The 18,720-nt window shown below is 41.6% G+C and overlaps 2 protein-coding genes across 2 annotated transcripts; both read left to right on the top strand.

Moving 5' to 3' along the window:
* Positions 1 to 1,219: 1,219 nt before the first annotated feature.
* LOC124145071 (scavenger receptor class F member 1-like) lies at positions 1,220 to 8,680 on the top strand. The gene is made up of 3 exons (XM_046514745.2): positions 1,220 to 1,585; positions 7,199 to 7,327; positions 8,205 to 8,680. The coding sequence occupies exons 1-3, from the start codon at positions 1,519 to 1,521 to the stop codon at positions 8,447 to 8,449; spliced, it is 441 nt and encodes a 146-aa protein (XP_046370701.2). The 5' UTR covers positions 1,220 to 1,518; the 3' UTR covers positions 8,450 to 8,680.
* Positions 8,681 to 10,006: 1,326 nt separating this feature from the next.
* On the top strand, positions 10,007 to 16,079 carry LOC124145073 (cell death abnormality protein 1-like). Its single transcript, XM_046514746.2, has 3 exons — positions 10,007 to 10,162; positions 11,783 to 11,905; positions 13,554 to 16,079. The coding sequence occupies exons 1-3, from the start codon at positions 10,096 to 10,098 to the stop codon at positions 13,898 to 13,900; spliced, it is 537 nt and encodes a 178-aa protein (XP_046370702.2). The 5' UTR covers positions 10,007 to 10,095; the 3' UTR covers positions 13,901 to 16,079.
* Positions 16,080 to 18,720: the final 2,641 nt, after the last annotated feature.

The following is an 18,720-nucleotide window of genomic DNA, read 5'->3' as shown; positions in this document are numbered from 1 at the left end:
CTGATTACTTAAAATGGAAACTTGCAATTTGAAATGAAAGATCAGAAATATACCACTCAAAAGAAGTTAAAGAATACCCGGTTCTTTCATATTACTATAGTTAATCTGTCATGCCATGACAAATAAACTATGGTAATAAGAAAGAATCGGGTTTTCTTTAACTTTATTTGAATATTACAGATCCCCAAAACCCTACCGCTTATCGAAAGAGCCGACGGAACTAAGGATAGGGTGGCCAGGCCATGTGCCTTCAGTTGGTTAGATGCATGCCACCGTACCCCGATGGCAAGGAACGTCTTCTGTTTTCAGTCACTTGTTTGCCCTGTCCAGATTTGATACAGCTTGAATACTGCAGATTGCGACATCATTAAATAACATAGATTTACGCACACACTTACTCACCAGCAAGAAATAGAAGAATGCCTCCTACAAATATAGATGGACAGATCAACAGGGCTTCACTTTCCAGAGATTGAATTTAGCATCATTACACAAACTACACGGCATCTGAGTGCTGGGTGACACTGTAACCATCTTAACAACTGATATGGTATGTGTGATTTTCTTATCCCTTTTTATTGTAACATTTATATTTCCCAATATTTGGGTTTGGTGACATTGCGCGATGTCCAGGCTTTACAATTATGACAATTTCAGTGCACCCCTAGCTACTCTATAATTTCTCTTTCAGACATCAAGCCAAAAGTAGTGTTATTTCTTCAACAGTCTGTTGTGATATTTTCATGAAATTTATGCACGTTTTGCATATTTACCGTTATGGTTTTATTTTTAATGTTTCGTGATTTTTTAGACAAAGGGACCAACCATTTGATATTCGGTGGGGGTGGGGGTGTTTAAGGTTTTATCGGAAAAAAAATATTGTTCCTGATATTGCTTGAAATAGATAATTATACTTTAGACTGTTGGAAAAAGGGGAAATTGTCTGCCACCAAAAATGTTTTGCAACTGTAGTTGAATAAATATCCTTTCCATATACAAAATTCCAGTCCTCCCCACTACACACCCCCAACCCCTCCTGCCCTCTTCAGTTACTACTAAATTATTTCTTTTCTTAGAATTATGGAACAACGAGAACGATTTAAATACAACTGGGGCGGTGGAGTAGCAAAATGGTTAAAGCGTTCTCTCGTCACGCCGAAGACCCGGGTTCGATTCCCCACATGGGTGTCTGGTGTCCCCGGCCGTTATATTGCTGGGATAGTACTAAAAGCGGCGTAAAACCTTCACTCACTTACTCAGCCACTCTCTCACTCACTCACTCACTCACTTTACATACCATTACATATTATGTGACCTGGTTACTGCAGTAATTTGGGTACACCGGAGAATGATCAGTGTGTGTAAGACAAGTGTGCTTGTCGCGTCTAACGTTTCACTTATCACCATGTCATGCACTGATATGCCTCAAACAAGTTATAATTGCATGTCAGTGTATGTTGACACTGCTGAGAAGCTATTCCCCCTTTCTGTGGGGGTCGGCCGTTTGGATTTTAAAGAATGGAATTTGTCATCCCCGTTTGGCTATTGTTCCTGCTGGCGCCCTTGTTACTGGGCAGAGGAACAGGTAAGGTTTCCTATACATAATTGCATTGTTTTTTTTGTTTTTATTATTATTATTATTATTATTATTATTATTATTATTATTATTATACAGAATAAAATATATAAATGCAGCAAACAGGGTTTGGGTGATCCTATCATGAGCTCAGGGCCTTTGCACCCTCCACACTCAGCCCAGACAGCAAATGGGGCTGTGTTCCTGGCAGCATACCCGGGCACTCTCCCAATGTCAGTTAACAGATTAGGAGGTACCAAACCTAAGGCACCGAGAACAATGGGAAGTCGGACAACTTGGTACTTGGGATGCACGCGTGACATTTCGAAAGCATAATTGCCATGTTTTTCCTGAATCTTTTCATTTACATTAGTGTCGAAAGGGACAGAAAATGCAATGATATAAATGATTTCATGATTTATCCAAAAGGACAAGATCAGGTTTGTTGGCCGTGATACGTCATAGACTGTATAAGGGCCTATTTCAAAGAATTTTGTATTTATCATTATCCGTGACGCCCTCAACATATTCCGGGTCGTACCATGGATGGACCTCTGTGTCAAAATCATAAGCAGGGCGAAGACGCTAATAAAATGATTGAGCCACTCCATCATGCCGCTTAAGATACTGTGTTTGTCCCAAAGCCGGGCATGAACTGACAATGTGTTGGACAGTTTCATTAAATTCATTGCTTAATCTACATTTCCTATTTACATTTTGATGCAAAATGACACATTGACGGTTTCGAGTGGGAAGTGACTGCTCCTGAGCAGGGAACAGAAAGCCTTCTGTTTCACTTTTCAGGCAACCCGACTTCATCCAAGCGAAGGACTCTTCAGGGTTGCTGATCCTCTCAACACCCTGCACATAAACTCGATGCAGATAGCCTTCAGATAGCCTCTCACTGAGTCTGGGCCGATTTGATTGATACTTCGCTTGGTTGACACTCATTTCTGTACCGCCCAGTAGTACAAAACCATCAACAAAATCAACATTGACATTGGGATTATGTCCCACATCCTTGGCTCGTTTAAGGAAACTGTCGAATGCCTTGTTTGCATCATGAGTCTTTACATGCTACACAAGAGGATCATGAGACATATAAATGTGTGCAAAAGTGCACAAAAGAATTCTATCACGAAGAGCCTCCACGTCAATCAAATGATTGGTAAATATAACCGATTGAGGGAAGAGCGAGGGTGGTGGGATCTATTGTCTGACATGATTCTTCGTATGAGGGTGTCAATACCCTGTATTTCTTGTTTCGTCCAATCAACAACGCCAAAAGAATATGAAAGGACGGGTACAGCATAAGTATTTGTGGCTTTGACGTTACTGAACTCCAGATTTTCGTAAGTCTCCATTTGTACTCTGCCCGAAGTGTTTCCTGGATATGGGCATCCTGCCTCCATAAGAACGTATAGGCCTGACCTTCCACGAGATGGTCAATAACTCCTCCACTAAGTAAAATGACTGATCCTCCCTCTTCTACCTTGCCACGTTTCATATGAAGAATGTTGCATTTGTCGAGTCCAAAGTACATGCCGACATCATTAGAAAAGGACCCGACAATGAGAATATGTTTGTTTCGTGTGGATCCTCCATTAGCAATAAGTCATCCATTTGTGTGTTGGGGATCTGTGCTGAGGAGGTCCAGGATAATAACCTCCCTCTTTGCTAAGCTAAAAACTTAAGGGATTTAGTAACAAACAGAAAAGCAAAGGACTAAAAGAATCGCCCTGAAATATTCCTCTTCTGGAAGAAATGGGTTCCGAAGTCACCACCTGCCCCTGCGCATACATCTCAAGTTGAGTCAGAATTATAAGGTTTTCTGTAGTCTATCAAACACATTGAGAGGTTACGGTGGTAAGTTTTAGCCTCTTCAAGGATCATTTTCTGAACCAGCAATTGATCCTTACAACCCCAGCATCACTGTCTGGATCCTTTCTGCCTTATTTAAATAATGTCATTGGAAGTGCAGTATGATGATACAAGATCTGTAAGACACACATAGTGTGTATTCAGAAATGTATAAGGGCGGAGGTATTTCGGGTCAGTCAAATCACCTTTCTTTGGGAGGAGTATTGTTTAAACAGTGAAATAATGCGGTTTCGAATACCATCAGGCCCTATTAGATTTGGACTTTAATTACATTTTTCAGAGTGAGTGAGTGAGTGAGTGAGTGAGTTGGATTTTACGCCGCTTTTAGCAATATTCCAGCAATATCACGGTGGGGGACACCAGAAATGGGCTTCACACATTGTACCCATGTCGGGAATCGAACCCGGGTCTTCGGCGTGACGAGCGAACGCTTTAACCACTAGGCTACCCGACCGCCCACATTTTTCAGACAATCAGGTGTAATGAAACCCACCAATGGTGACCTTATGTTTTCGTGTACAATATCATTGTTTTCCTCTACCCGCGGTTCCTCGAGGTTACAGTTGCCGGGTATACACAACAACTGTTTCCAAAACCTGTCACTGGAATCCATGGTGGGTCTTTTCTCATCACTGCCATTGGTTGCATTTAATTGTCTGTAAAATTGTTATTTTAATAGATTTGAACAATTTATTTTGTTTTATTAAATTTCTTTTCTTGTCTCACTTTCTTTTTCTTTCTGTCCAAACCTTCACTTTGTCTTCGGAGAATCAAATATTTGATTTAGAACAGACCAGTGAGATTATTAAGGTATGTGTGTTGGCTGGGGTTTCGTCAGTGTTGCTCATGCTGTCAACAACTCCCCTGCCTTGTGAAAGGCGCGATTACTCACATACCCTCGCGATGAAGCTGTGTTATTGCTGAATGCTGTTTAAATAGTGTTTATAAATATGTTGATTTTCTCCTCTACTTTGATAAGTTAAATAATATAACGCACTATAGAGTAACGTCCATGAATGTACCTCTGCCCTTATGTGATGACAACCATAAAGTTAATGTTGTTTACGTTTATACGAATATATATCTACAGGTAACCTAGCAACACATTGAAGCCACAGGATGTTTATCACAAACAAACACTTGCAGGCTTAATTGTCATATCGTAGTTAAACAACCTACTCTCACCTACCAATGAAGATGTCAAAGTGGGCTAACTTAAACTGTTACAATTTACCAAAACATCTGTATAATGGAACAAGAAAACATTGATGCAGAGCATCAAAGTTCCCCGCCATATGTGATGTCTCACAAACGCATAATTATGATGTTACCGAAAGTCATGAAGGAGCATAATTATATTAACCACAAATAACACAACGCTGTTGTGGAAACAAATATTATTTATTTTGAGTATTGGGCAATACAGTTGATACATTTGCATAGGGTAGGTCTATTTAAAAATAGTTTCTTGTTTAACGCCCCCCTCAGCAGTATTCCAGCCATATGACCGCTGTCTGAAAATAATCCAGTCGGGACCAGATAATCCAGTGATTGACACCAAGAGCATCGAACTACGCAATTGGAATATGATGTTATGCATCGACCAAATCGGCGAGCCTGACTACCCAATCCTGTTCGTCGCCTCTTACGGCAAGCATGGGTTGCTGATGACCTATGCTAACCTGGGTCTTTATCAAAAAAGTAGATCGAAGGAAATGGAAGCAATTTCTGGCACAAATGTAAACATGTGGAAATAGTATCAAAACTGCCAACAACATTGGCAGATACACATACTCAAATAATAGATCACATTCTTTTTACACTTGGAATTTGGTTATAAATGTAAATGAAAATACTAAGGTCTTTTTGTCACAACCACAGATGCACATACTCAAAATATTATCACGTAGTTGGAGAACATTTCAATACCGGGACTAATCAATAACGGAGATTCCTCGTCTCTTGTATTACGTTTTTTGGTCAGTTTCTTTTTTGTATTTCTTTCTTTCAAAGAATAGTAATCGTGATCATGATGAGTTGAGTTACTAGGTCTTTTTCTATGTACTGTTTTTTTATCCAGTTTCAGTAACTGTTGTGGAATGTGGTTTACTTGTAACAATGACTGGTTTGAGTTCATATGATGATGATTGATTGGTTTGTCGTTTAACGCCGCACTCAGCAATATTCCAGCTATATGACGGCGTTCTGTAAATAATCGAGTCTAGACCAGACAATCCAGTGATTAATATCATGAGCATCGATCCACGCAATTGGGATCGATGCCATGCATCAACCAAAGTCTGACCACCCGATCTCGTTTGTCGCCTGTTACGACAAGCATTGTCGCCTGATATACTGTTAAGATGTAACATAACGATTCGTCCATACTACTAAACAGAAGTAAAACCGCTTGTCCATTCGGATCAATCTGATCCAAACCATTCCGCTGATGAGAGTCAAATAATGCATACGAATCAAAATCCGTAAAAATTGCAATGGAGACATCATTAAAAGTTACCAAAACTGACGGGGATATCAATATTGCTTGTTGAAATGATTCTGTGAAATTTGTTTTCCCTGCTTCTATATTTGTGGCACCTGTGACGGGGCTATAAAACTGATCTGTTATGTAGACAATATCGCTTGAGGTAGTGGCTGCTGGGAGCTGATTATAACCTACATATCCCTCATAGCCTTCGGTGTTAACTATGTGACTGTAGAGAGCTGTGCCTTCATCCAACAGATTATCGAGGTCCTTGGAACACGGTACAGACGCAAATAGATTTGAGCCATGGGACACAAAATATATGAGTGACCAGAGCTACGGCTGGACATTGATTTCCATTAAACGGTTGAAAACGGCTACGGCCTTGATGCAAATTCGCCGACACACTACTCCGATTTTGCTTTGACTTTGCTCCCAAACGTTTCACATGTGGCTATGTGCGGTGCACTGTTTAAAAACACACAGGGGACTGGGTTAATTCAAAATACGGAATTTAACTTGTCCAAATATTTCCAGTGAACATGAGCATCCAAACAATCAAAAGTGTGGTATGTAGAATGTGGAATTCAGCCATATTACATATAAATTGAGATGTCGTCGTTGTTCATGAGTAAGCATATTCAGAACATATTTTATATCATGCTGTTATTAACGATCTCCGGAGTAGAGTTCTTCTTTTGTATACACCGTGAAAATCAGAAAATAAGTCCTTGAGTAGTCTGTCTTACAGACCCTGATACATTTATATCAACTACAGCCAATGCAAGTCTATAATGTTTGGCAAGTCTAGATTACTTCAGTATCAGGAAGAGAATCACTGGGCTCCCTTTTTATTAGATTATTATTAAGATAACTGAACAACTGTGTTTTTCTATATGATATGTTCATTTCAGAGACTATCTGTTAGTCTAGTCCTTGAGGTAAAAAGGACATCGGATTACACATGAATGGTTTAATAATGTCAGCTAATGACCAGAAACGGTCAGATGCATCAATTAACTACATAGAGACGATTTTGAAGTATCTCTTATTGCTGGAAAAGAATAGCATCAACATTCCACGCACATGATTTGTATATTTTGTTTCCGTAAATGCGTGGCTTGAAATTTCAAATAAACCAACATGTCGACATACTTGCTACAAAATTAACGTTTCCCGTATACTTCCCCGCCTTCAGGGCGGGGAAGAATGAACGGTTTTAGACATACATGTGTACATTATTTACTTCAACTTAGGTCATCCTGTGAACAGCTGTCGGGACCAATACCCAGAATGTCCGCACTACGTGACAAGGACACTGTGTGATCAGCCAGGCATTATCCCTGCGTGTAGACGTGCGTGCTCAGCCTGTGTGGAGCCTGTGGGTGAGTACTCCAACATGGAGAACCTTTGAGAGTGAACTGAAGCTTCCCGTTGGGATTCCTGGTTATAATTGGTCCCCAGCAACCAGTGAGTGAGTGAGTTGGGTTTAACGCTGCTTTTAACAGTATTCCAGTTATATCAAGGCGTGTCAGCTTAATGTGGGAGGAAAGCCCGAAGAGATGACGTTTACCATTTCGGTGACACCCACGAGCACGGGTATGGTGCTGACAAACTTAGAAACATAATCAGGGCGAACTGGGATTCGAACCCACAATCATAGGTTTCTGGCGTGCCCAAGGGACGCAACTCTGTACAGCGAATCGCGGCGCCTTGGACGACTGGGTGATAATCATAAGAGGTGACTTACTTGAACGGGTTGTCAGGCCCGGTGACTTGGTTGACTGCGTGTCATTGTACGTCGTGGTTCGTTGATAATAATATGAATCACCATGGTTTCCCTGGTCCATATTAGATTATTTACAGTCCGCCGTCTATTAGTGGAATATTTTGCAGCGTTTTCAACAACAAACAACCAGAAAGTAAAGCTGTTGCTGGTTTCATTGAGACATGTACATGTTCATGTGAGTTCTTCACAGCCATCAACACCTGGTGCTCTGCTCATGAGATCTGACCAAGCGTATTGGGCCCTGTCGGGGACAGCAGGGCTACAGCAGCTGCACGTCTCACTAGAGTGGAGACGGGGTCGGACCAGTGAAAACAACTGTTACGCCAAGCACAACCACAACAAATTAAGAAATTTAACAAATGCGAGTCAGCTACTTCATGTGAAACTTCTTACGTAATGTGTACTATTGATAAACGTGAAATAACAGTTTCTTAGCTCCCTTCTATTAAGTCACGTTATTGTTGTACCTGCAGATCCCTGCGAGGACCCCGCGAGATGGGGGTGGCACTGTCGTGACCTGTGTAACGCTGCCTGCAGTGGACGACGATGTGACAGACTGACGGGACAATGTCTCGGTGACTGCATCAACGGCAACTACGATGCGGCCTGTGAACTACGTTGTGAGAACTGTGATGGAGGAGGGTGCTTCAAGAATGGAACGTGTCGCACAGGATGCAGGCAGAGATGGAGGGGACCACAATGTGATCAGACTGATTAAACGTGATGGAGGACGGCGCGATAGAGTCGGAACGTATCTTACGGGATGCAAGTCTCGGCGGCGGAGTACGCGCTGGGGATGGTTGAATATATACCTAGCGATAGGATACATGCAAATGGATCATTCTTCCATTCTGGTATACCCTCCCATGATCGTTCATATTGTGTGTAAACGATTTATTCATGAATTAAATGTTGATCATGTTGCAATAGCATGGAAAAAAGTGTTTCTTTTTGTAGTTTTTAGTTCATGTATTGACTACTTAATGTGAATATTGTTTCATCGCAGCAGCAATATTCGAGCTACATCACGACAGCCTATAAAGATTCGAGTCTGGGCAAGACAAACCAGTGCTTATAGCAATACATGATCAACGATCCTCTCCATCTTAGAAACAAACACATTTGACCCCAGCATCCCAAAGGGGGCAGGTACACCACATTTTCAGGTTATTTAGTGGTGCAGTTATAAAGGAGGAAAAAAACCCAGAAACTCAGGAAACGAAATTGAATAGCCACTAACATCTCCTTCTACTGTAACGTTCCATTTGCCTGTCTCACAAACCCTGAGCCATATTATTTTCCCTTTCGCCCAACCTGAAACAACCTAAACGGACATACTCAATTACATGTCAAAAAATAAATTATTGTTATCGTTAGATTTTTTGAAGGGAAATTACATTAAGACAGACAGACAGACAGACAGACAGATTTATTTGTATAAGGCCATTTGACCCATTGTACAAAATACATTTACATTTTATTTATCTAAAAGTTACCTAATTGTTATTTTTTTTTGTGTGTGTTGAGAACACGTACATTTGAAATTTTGCAAAATTTATCATTGCATCGTTGTTGGATACTTGACAGAGTCTTTCTAAACAAAAATAATTATGATTAACTGTCTTTGGGATATACATTTCCCGCCGAGAAATTACATTAAGCAGGCGCATACTAAATAAATTACCCCATTTCCTACACTATAAATACTGGTATAATTTTCCGAATAATGCGGCCTTCCAATCCACTGTTTCAGACAGGAGTGTCTATTGTGATTAGAGTGAGTGAGTTGGTTTCAACGCCGCTTTGAACAGTATTCCAGTTACGTGTCAGCTTGGTCCCAAGTGATGTAGGTCCCAGGTTCAGCACTTAGTGAAACCCACGAGCACGAGTATAGTGTTGTCAAACCTAGAAACATTATCTGGGCGAACCGGGATTCGAACCAACGATCATCGGTTTCTGGCGTGCCCAAGGGACGCAATCGCGCACGGCGAATTGTGGCGCCTTTGACGACTGAGCCACCCATGCACCCAATTGTGATTAGAAACCTCTGATTTATCAATCAGAAAGGAGTATTTTTGAAAGCCATTGCTGAATTATATTCAAACATTTATTTCCCAGCACATCCTTCTGCGTCTTGTGTAATTATATATTATTTAAACCGTATCGGACTATATAGCTGTTGTCAGATAAGAAGCTCTATTTGTAACGACATGTGAAAAAACTATGTCTTTTATGGAGATATCCCACATGACATTGCCTACACGCCCCCTTCATCCACCATGCCGTGAGGCTGGTTACATTGTACATCAACACCGGTCCTGTGACATCCGAGCCAGCTGTTGACCGAGAGACACTGCCACAGACATGGCGTTTCACGTCTTCTTCTTCTCACTGCTTGCGGGGTTCTGTTTGAACACCCAAGAAGGACATGGTAAGAATACACTACCATTAAGATATTCATAATTTGATTTGCCATTAGTTCATTTACGAATTGACTTTGGACACCCAAGAAGGACATGTTAAGAATACACTACCATTAACATATTTATAATTTGATTTTCCATTAGTTCATTTAAGTATTGACTTTCACTTTGCGTGGATTATGAACCTTCATAGAGTGAGGACCAAGCTGTTTGAATAATGTTTGGCCCTCATTCTATGAAGGTTCATACTCCAATGAACTCACACAAAGTAAAGGTCAATTCTTATATTTTTATATCACTTTTTTTATTTGTCGATAGACGTCTATTACAGGAATGTATTGGTACCTGTGACTTCGTGTTAACACGGAATAAAATAGTTCATCAAAAGGAGAGGTGACATGAGCGTATGTATGCTCAACTTGCTCTACGGGGACGTCTCTTATTGCCTGGTTACAACAAATAGATTCAAAAGATACCATCGTTAGATGAAGAAGTTGTCTCACGAACAACGTCGGTTAGTCAGTCACAGTGATACATTTACATCAAATCCTGGACGCGAAAATGGCTACACGATAACGAGACGGGAGATATTTCCGAAGTTGTTCAGGAACCTGTGGCGATTATAAGTGTTAGCCATCACCGATCATTTGGCCGATCATTGACAGGTGATTGCGAAGATGCGTAAAATAGATACTGAGGTAAATTCATAGATTGCTGTAGACTGTCACTGTCAGTCATGACATGGATTGAGTCGATGCTACGATAGTTTGGATGTGCATTTCTTCGTTTTGTTCATAAGGATTGGTCGTAACGAGGCAGTCAAACTCTCTGATGAAAGGGTCTAAATGACAGAAAGAACGCTTCTGTATGTATTCGACCAAGAGAACCCCTAGGGGGTTCCAAAGAATGTGGAAGTAGGCCCTCAGTGGTTACGTCATGTCAAGAATACCGTCTCTTGACTTCTAAATAACGTCAGTTTCGCGTGGGACCGGCGTCTTGTCCAATGGAAAAGTCGTTTATCGTGTACACCTCACGTTAAAATGGTATTATACTGTAAACTTAATTTGATCACATGTATGCTCTCAGAAGGAGTTATGGTTTTGCCTGTGTTATTATCAGTAGACGTTCATTAGTTGACGTGCTTTCATTTACGAGACCCTTGTGCCAAATTACCAAATTACCAATCCATCATTGTCAGGCATCTGAAATGCAACAATAATATAATGTTCATGTGGTAGTTTATTTAAAAATATCACTTTGGTTCATGGTAATGGGGGATAAATTATTTTCATCTGGTGCCATCACTGATTTCCAGTGGTCCATTTATATAATTTTCACAGCTATTTTGTCCTTCACGCCAGATGGAATCTAGACAGGTTAGTCTCTTTATATTTCAGTTCTTCCCACATCAAGTGATTATAAAGTAATTACACCACGTGTGTGAGGCATCCAAAAGTGTTAAAGCAAATAGGAAGATGGCAGTCACGGGTGTCCCCTTTACTTTACTTTGCTACCTTTGATCAACCTGAAGACAATTTCGTGTAACATACTGATAACTTGCCGAAGATTTAGTCCTCAATAATCGTAGTTTGACTTACATACCTGTTTCATCATTATTCTCCCTGCAGGTTTGGATTGTCAGGACACGTTTCCTCAATGTCCGATAGACATCACCCCGTCAATGTGTGAGCAGCCTGGAATCGCCTCAGCGTGTTCGGCAACATGCCAAACGTGTCAGCTCCACGATGACGGTGAGTTCAGTATATCAGCATCAGGCTCTCAGGTATTGTATAGACCATGTGGGGTTTCATTGTTGATTGTTTAACGTGGCACTCAGCAATATTCCCACTATGAAAAGGCTGTAATCGAATCTGAACATGACCAACCACTCATTTGTATTAGGAGCAACGTCCCACGTACAATGACACACAACCGCGAATCACCTGACAATCCGATTCATTTAGCCACCATTATGTTGCTTGGGACCAATTCTAACCCGGAATTCCCACGATGAATCAATTGACTATGTCATCGTGCCTCTATAGAACGGTTCGTTACAATGCTATAAAGACTCGTCCCCTCATATGCTAACCACCTTGTTAAATGTATTTGAACGTCCAATCCGGGAAAAGGTGAATTACAAACATCCCCTACACACATGGCGTTTATACGAACTTTATTTCGGACGAGGAACAATTCAATGAGGGAATTGCTGAAAAGTTCCGAGCCTAACTACTAAGATTGTATATCACACCCTTAACAGTTTTCATGTGTTTAGTATAATAGTTTCAATAATTACAGACTGCATTTAAACCAAATGCATACACTACCAGGCAGGATATTTCTCCAGCATCTACTATTCTCTTTTGATGAAAATGGACAAAACTGGTAATGGCACAATCTCCAAATGAAAGGACTAATACCAATATCCACCCATGCGAACATGGTTTTAACGTTAGTGGTTGAGACTCCTTCTTTTGCCACTGAGGGCAGCGGAGTTCGAGAGAGGACGAGAGAGACTCTAAGATGATCCCAGACCAGGAAGACCTTCAACTGTCACCACTAAGGACACTGTTGATAAAGTGCATGATGTGACTATGGATGATAGACAACTCACCACTCATAGCCAATACAGTAGGTATGTCGCATGAGAATGAACTGGGCATGACAAAGGTTTCAGCACGCCGGGCTCCAAGACTTCTGATTCCTGAACAAAGACACTTCAGGTTCATCATCTCTGAGAAGTTTTGAAGTTGATCCAGTTTATTTTGTTGAGCAGTTTGTAACTATGGGTGTTTCTGTCGGTGCATCACTATAAGCTAGAGACTGAACAACAGTCAAAGCAGTGGAGAAATCCAACGTCGACTCCTCGAGAGAAGGCAAAGTCTTTTCCTTCAGATGGCAGGGTGATGGCTTCGGTTTTCTGGAATCCCAAAGGAATCATACTGATGGACTATCCCCCGAAAGGTCAGACCATTAATGGCCTTCATAATATCATTTTGCTGAGGCAACTTCATGATAATACCAAGATGGAAAACTTAAAGCTATGTTGTTCCTCCTGGATCCACCTATGCAAAAATCTGGCTGCAATGCATGACTGTGGCTTTAAACTCTTTGAACATCCTCCGTTTTCAACAGATTTGGCACCGTCAGCTTTCCACCACTTCCTAGAAGAAGAAAGAACTGTCTGACAAGCAATATGTAAATGACATTGACGTCATTTCTGCTGTGGAGGAGCATTTTACACCTATGGGACCCAAGCACTCTAGCATCGGAGGGGATTTTGTTTAAAAACATTATCAGTCAACTCAACGCAGTCTATCATAGTTAGGCTCAGAACTTTTCTGCCCCAAAACACACTTTGTCCTTGTTTTGAAGCCCCTACAATTTATCTTTCAGGTAATCAGTGTGTAAGTGGTTATGTGGAAAAACGCAACAAATGTCAAAGTTGCGGCAATTTGAGCCTTCAAGAAATCTTCCAGACTAGAGAATGTCCTCAAGGTTGTCATCTTGGTAACTGGGGGAGAAACTGCTCCATACCCTGTAGCCCGGGCTGTTATGCTGGATGTGAGAAATGGTCGGGGCAATGTCTTCATGGCTGCCACAACGGCTTCTACGGTACGCACTGTGATCTGCATTGTGAAAACTGTGGAGCCAGTGGTCGATGTGGTATTGATGGGACATGTATGCATGGCTGCAAATTTGGTTTCAGTGGAACTTTGTGTCTGGAACATACAAATAACTAAACACTCGCTTCACTCAGAACCACTGTAATCTAGACTTATGAGCTGACCATTTGAGATCCTAGGGGTTAAAAATGTTAAAAAATATTATTGTGCTTCAGACTGTTGACAAAATACGACATTGTCTGCCAAAAAATATACATTGTGTACATGTTGCAAGATATTTAAAAATTATATTTAGGCACACAGATTCAATTAAAACACATATTGTTTTGGAGCTCTAGCTGAAAACATTTCCAGTAACCCCTCCAAATATCAATTCGTCGGTCCCTTAGCTATATGCTCTACATATCTGTACGTTCTTCACAATATGTGCATTTGTTGTTTAACGCCACACTCAGCAAGACGAGTCATATGATGGCGACCTGTAACTAATCGAGTTTGCACCAGACAATAAGCGATGATGAGTAAGGTCCAATGCCGTCAGGATACGATGACACGCAGTCAACAAAGTCACCGAGTCTGACCACCAGATCCGCGTAGTCGCTTCGGATGACAACCATAGCTTCCTAGGACCCATTTTAACCTGCAGTCCCCACGGGTGTGGTCACATTGTTTATGCTTGACGTATATCTGATGTGAAGTTAAAGAGTCTTATATTCTAATCCGCCCGTCATCCATATCTTACTTACCATGCCCGATCCGTCCGTCATCCATATCCTACTTACTATGCCCGATTCATCCACATTCCACGTCTTTGTATGCCCGATTATCCGTCGACAATAAGATCTTACTGCGCCCGATCCGTCCATCATCCATATCCTACTTACTATGCCCGATTCATCCACATCCCACGTCTTTGTATGCCCGATTATCCGTCGACAATAAGATCTTACTGCGCCCGATCCGTCCATCATTCACCTTTCATTACGCATGGACTATCGACAATCCAAATCTTACGTGCTCGATCCGTCGACAATCCACATCTTACTATGCATGACCTGTCGACACTCCAGAACTTAAGTGTCCGATTCGTTTGCAATCGAGATCTTACTATGGACGATCCGTCGACAATCCACATCTTACTATGCACGATCCATCCACAATCCAAATCTTAAGTGCCAGATCCGTCGACAATCCGGATCTTACTATGCCCGATCCGTCCACAATCCAAATCTTACTTTGCCCGATCCGTCCACAATCCAGATGTTAAGTGCCCGATCCGTCCACAATCCAGATGTTAAGTGCCCGATCCGTCCACAATCCAGATGTTAAGTGCCCGATCCGTCCACAATCCAGATGTTAAGTGTCCGATCCGTCCACAATCCAGATGTTAAGTGCCCGATCCGTCCACAATCCAGATGTTAAGTGTCCGATCCGTCCACAATCCAGATGTTAAGTGCCCGATCCGTCGACAATCCAGATGTTAAGTGCCCGATCCATCCACAATCCAGATGTTAAGTGTCCGATCCGTCCACAATCCAGATGTTAAGTGCCCGATCCGTCCAAAATCCAGATGTTAAGTGCCCGATCCGTCCAAAATCCAGATGTTAAGTGCCCGATCCGTCCACAAACCAAATGTTAAGTGCCCGATCCGTCCAAAATCCAGATGTTAAGTGCCCGATCCGTCCACAATCCAGATGTTAAGTGCCCGATCCGTCCAAAATCCAGATGTTAAGTGCCCGATCTGTCCAAAATCCAGATTTTAAGTGCCCGATCCGTCCACAATCAAGATGTTAAGTGCCTGATCCGTCCACAATCCAGATGTTAAGTGCCCGATCCGTCCACAATCCAGATGTTAAGTGCCCGATCCGTCCACAATCCAGATGTTAAGTGCCCGATCCGTCCACGATCAAGATGTTAAGTGCCCGATCCGTCCACAATCCAGATGTTAAGTACCCGATCCGTCCACAATTCAGATGTTAAGTGCCCGATCCGTCCAAAATCCAGATGTTAAGTGCCCGATCCGTCCACAATCGAGATGTTAAGTGCCCGATCCGTCCACGATCAAGATGTTAAGTGCCCGATCCGTCCACAATCAAGATGTTAAGTGCCCGATCCGTCCACAATCAAGATGTTAAGTGCCCGATCCGTCCACAATTCAGATGTTAAGTGCCCGATCATTTGTACGGAAAGATATGTATCACCATATGTGTAACGTTCAACTGCTACAGCACAGTGGCATTACAATGTAGTATTTGCCATGCATACAATGCAAAGAATAAATTATATTAATTTAAAAGACTTGTTATGCATTATTTGAGAGTACATTCGTTATAAAAATCTATATTGCATTCAAGTGAAATGTGTTTAGAGTTGCTCGGCTTGACGAACATACCATAATTTTGTTCATGCGCATACTATCTCATCACGATCAAACAAACCAGTGAATTACAGTATGTTCCACGCTGTCGAGGTTCGATGACATGCAATTGGAGAATGATGACACGCAATCAATTGAACCATCCGATCCATTTAGGTACCTTGAACGACAAGCATAGTTGCTAGGGACCTATTCTTACCCGGAATTCCTCGAAGAACTCCACTGACTGCCGGTCAAATCAAGAATTGACTTCAAAGTTCTCTGTTTCACCTATAGATGTCCTCGTGGTACCAGCCTTGCCTGTCTCTCTGATCTTCTCACGCTTTATACTCCTGTACGTGAACTCCGTTCTCAAAACCAAAATCTGCCGAGTCCCTCGGTACAAGCTCATTTCTCCTGCTGTGTGTCAGTCTTGTGGAAACCCTTGACATCAAATCAGCCAGCAGTCTTGTCACTTTTCTATCGAAACTGAAAACACATCTTTTCACAACCTACTATGCATAATATTAACTTTCTGTTCTTCGTAATGTCTGGACTGTGCAGCGCTATGAGCACGTACCGGGGCATGGAATTGGCGCATTAGAAATTTGTATTTATCATCATTATAATTCCAATGTGAAGATGCAGGTAATGGCACAGAAGTCCTATAGCAAGTGGAAAAGTAGGGACACTTGACTTAACTTGACCATGCATTATGATCTAGTTTGTTATGTACACACATCATAAGGCATAGGGTGTACATTACTCTTAGAGTGTGACATCTGATATTGCCGAACAGGATCACTGACATATGAACTTGTTATGAAGCAATTTCTATCTGCACATACGATGTTATTAACACTATAAAAAGTATAATCTCATAATTTGGTGGGTGTGTAATCGATAATGGACATTTCGGGTGTTGAACTGAGCGGGGATTTATCTTTTGTATCTTTAACCGATGACTTAATAGAAAATAAAAGACCAATAATGTCATATGTTCAGTCGAACCCCTTTGTCACGGACTCCTGAGAAATACTTCGATTTAATCCGGAGTTCGATACATCTTACTCGTCCTTCATACCATCTGACCTAACCCTAAGATAATACGTATAACATCGTGCATGTAAATAACAGTCTCGAAATGAAAACAGAAGCTGTCATGTCTACGTGTATGCATCCATATGCCTTATATTCATATCACTGGATTATCACGACTTCCTATGATAATAACAATTAATATTTTGTAATTGAGGTCGAGACAACCGGGAATTCGACTAATCCAGTTCGACATATCCGGATTAAACTAGTGACAATAATTCAACATATCCGAGTTTGAGATAACGGGTACAAGGTATAGTACAACTTAGCTGAAACTGAAATCCTTAATTCAATACGTTATGTTACCCCCATGCTGATAATTTATCTTTCACGGAAACAAATCGTCACTCAAGTGGTTTAGTGGATAGAGCGTCTGTCCGGAAAGAGGAAGGCCAGTAGTTCGATCCCCTGTCCGCGTCATACCGAAATACGTTAACATACTATTGAACGCGACGTTAAACACCATCTCACTTCACCTTCCATTAACCAGCTTGTAAAAGTACTTCTTTTCAGCCAGTGTCAAGCATGCAGTAGACACAATTTGTCAACGTTGGCTATCTCTTTATGCATAATACCTCTTCACTTGATCTCGTGGTCAAATGTTTTTATTGCATTTCATAACATACAATTTCATGAACAAAGTATCATATTGAAATTGTCTTAGACTCTGTGGGTGGTATAGTTATAATATAAATGTTTTTTACCCGTCTACACGCTGTGCTCTAATTAACATATGCCACTTGTGTTCCCTTAAAGTTATTTTGAGTATTCTATCTGTATTGACTAGCTGTAATATTGACACCGTGTCGGAACATTTGATACACAATACACAAACAGTGCCCAGTGAGTGGACTACCTGCCCTTACATCACAAGACCCGTGAAGATCCGGGGTAGAACAGATCTTCAGCAACCAATGCTTGCCGTAAAGGCGAGAATGCTTGTCGTAAGATGTGACTAACGGGTCGTCAGGCTCACTGACTTGGTTGATGCTTGTCATCGTATCCCAATTGTGTGGATCGATGCTCATGATGTCAATTCCTAGATTGTCTGGTCCAGACTCGATTATTTACAGACCGCAGTCATATACTTGGCAATATGCTGGAGTGCGGCGTTAAAAAACAAACAAACAAACAAACAAACAAACACAAAAGCAATCTTATATCACAAGTACAACGACGAGCGCAGTTTCCAGCTCAGACATTCATGAGCAGAGTGTGTGAGAGAGTTTTGGCTTTACGCCGCTTTTAGCAATGTTCCAGCAATATCACGGCGGGGGACACCAGAAATGGGCTTCACACATTGTACCCATGTAGGGAATCGAACCCGGGTCTTCGGCGTGACGAGCGAACGCTTTAACCACTTGGCTACCCGACCGCCCCTCCATGAGCAGAATAAGCTGCTCAACCACCAGGCGTTTCCTCCGAGCGACACATACTGCACACTCAATCGGAATATCAGGTCACCTTAATGTCTACATGT

This window comes from Haliotis rufescens, unplaced genomic scaffold, assembly GCF_023055435.1.
Source record: "Haliotis rufescens isolate VD_foot unplaced genomic scaffold, xgHalRufe1.0.p SCAF_1, whole genome shotgun sequence".
Classification (NCBI taxonomy): domain Eukaryota; kingdom Metazoa; phylum Mollusca; class Gastropoda; order Lepetellida; family Haliotidae; genus Haliotis; species Haliotis rufescens.
The sequence above is the reverse complement of the archived record's forward strand: the minus strand, read 5'-3'. Positions and strand labels throughout refer to the sequence as shown.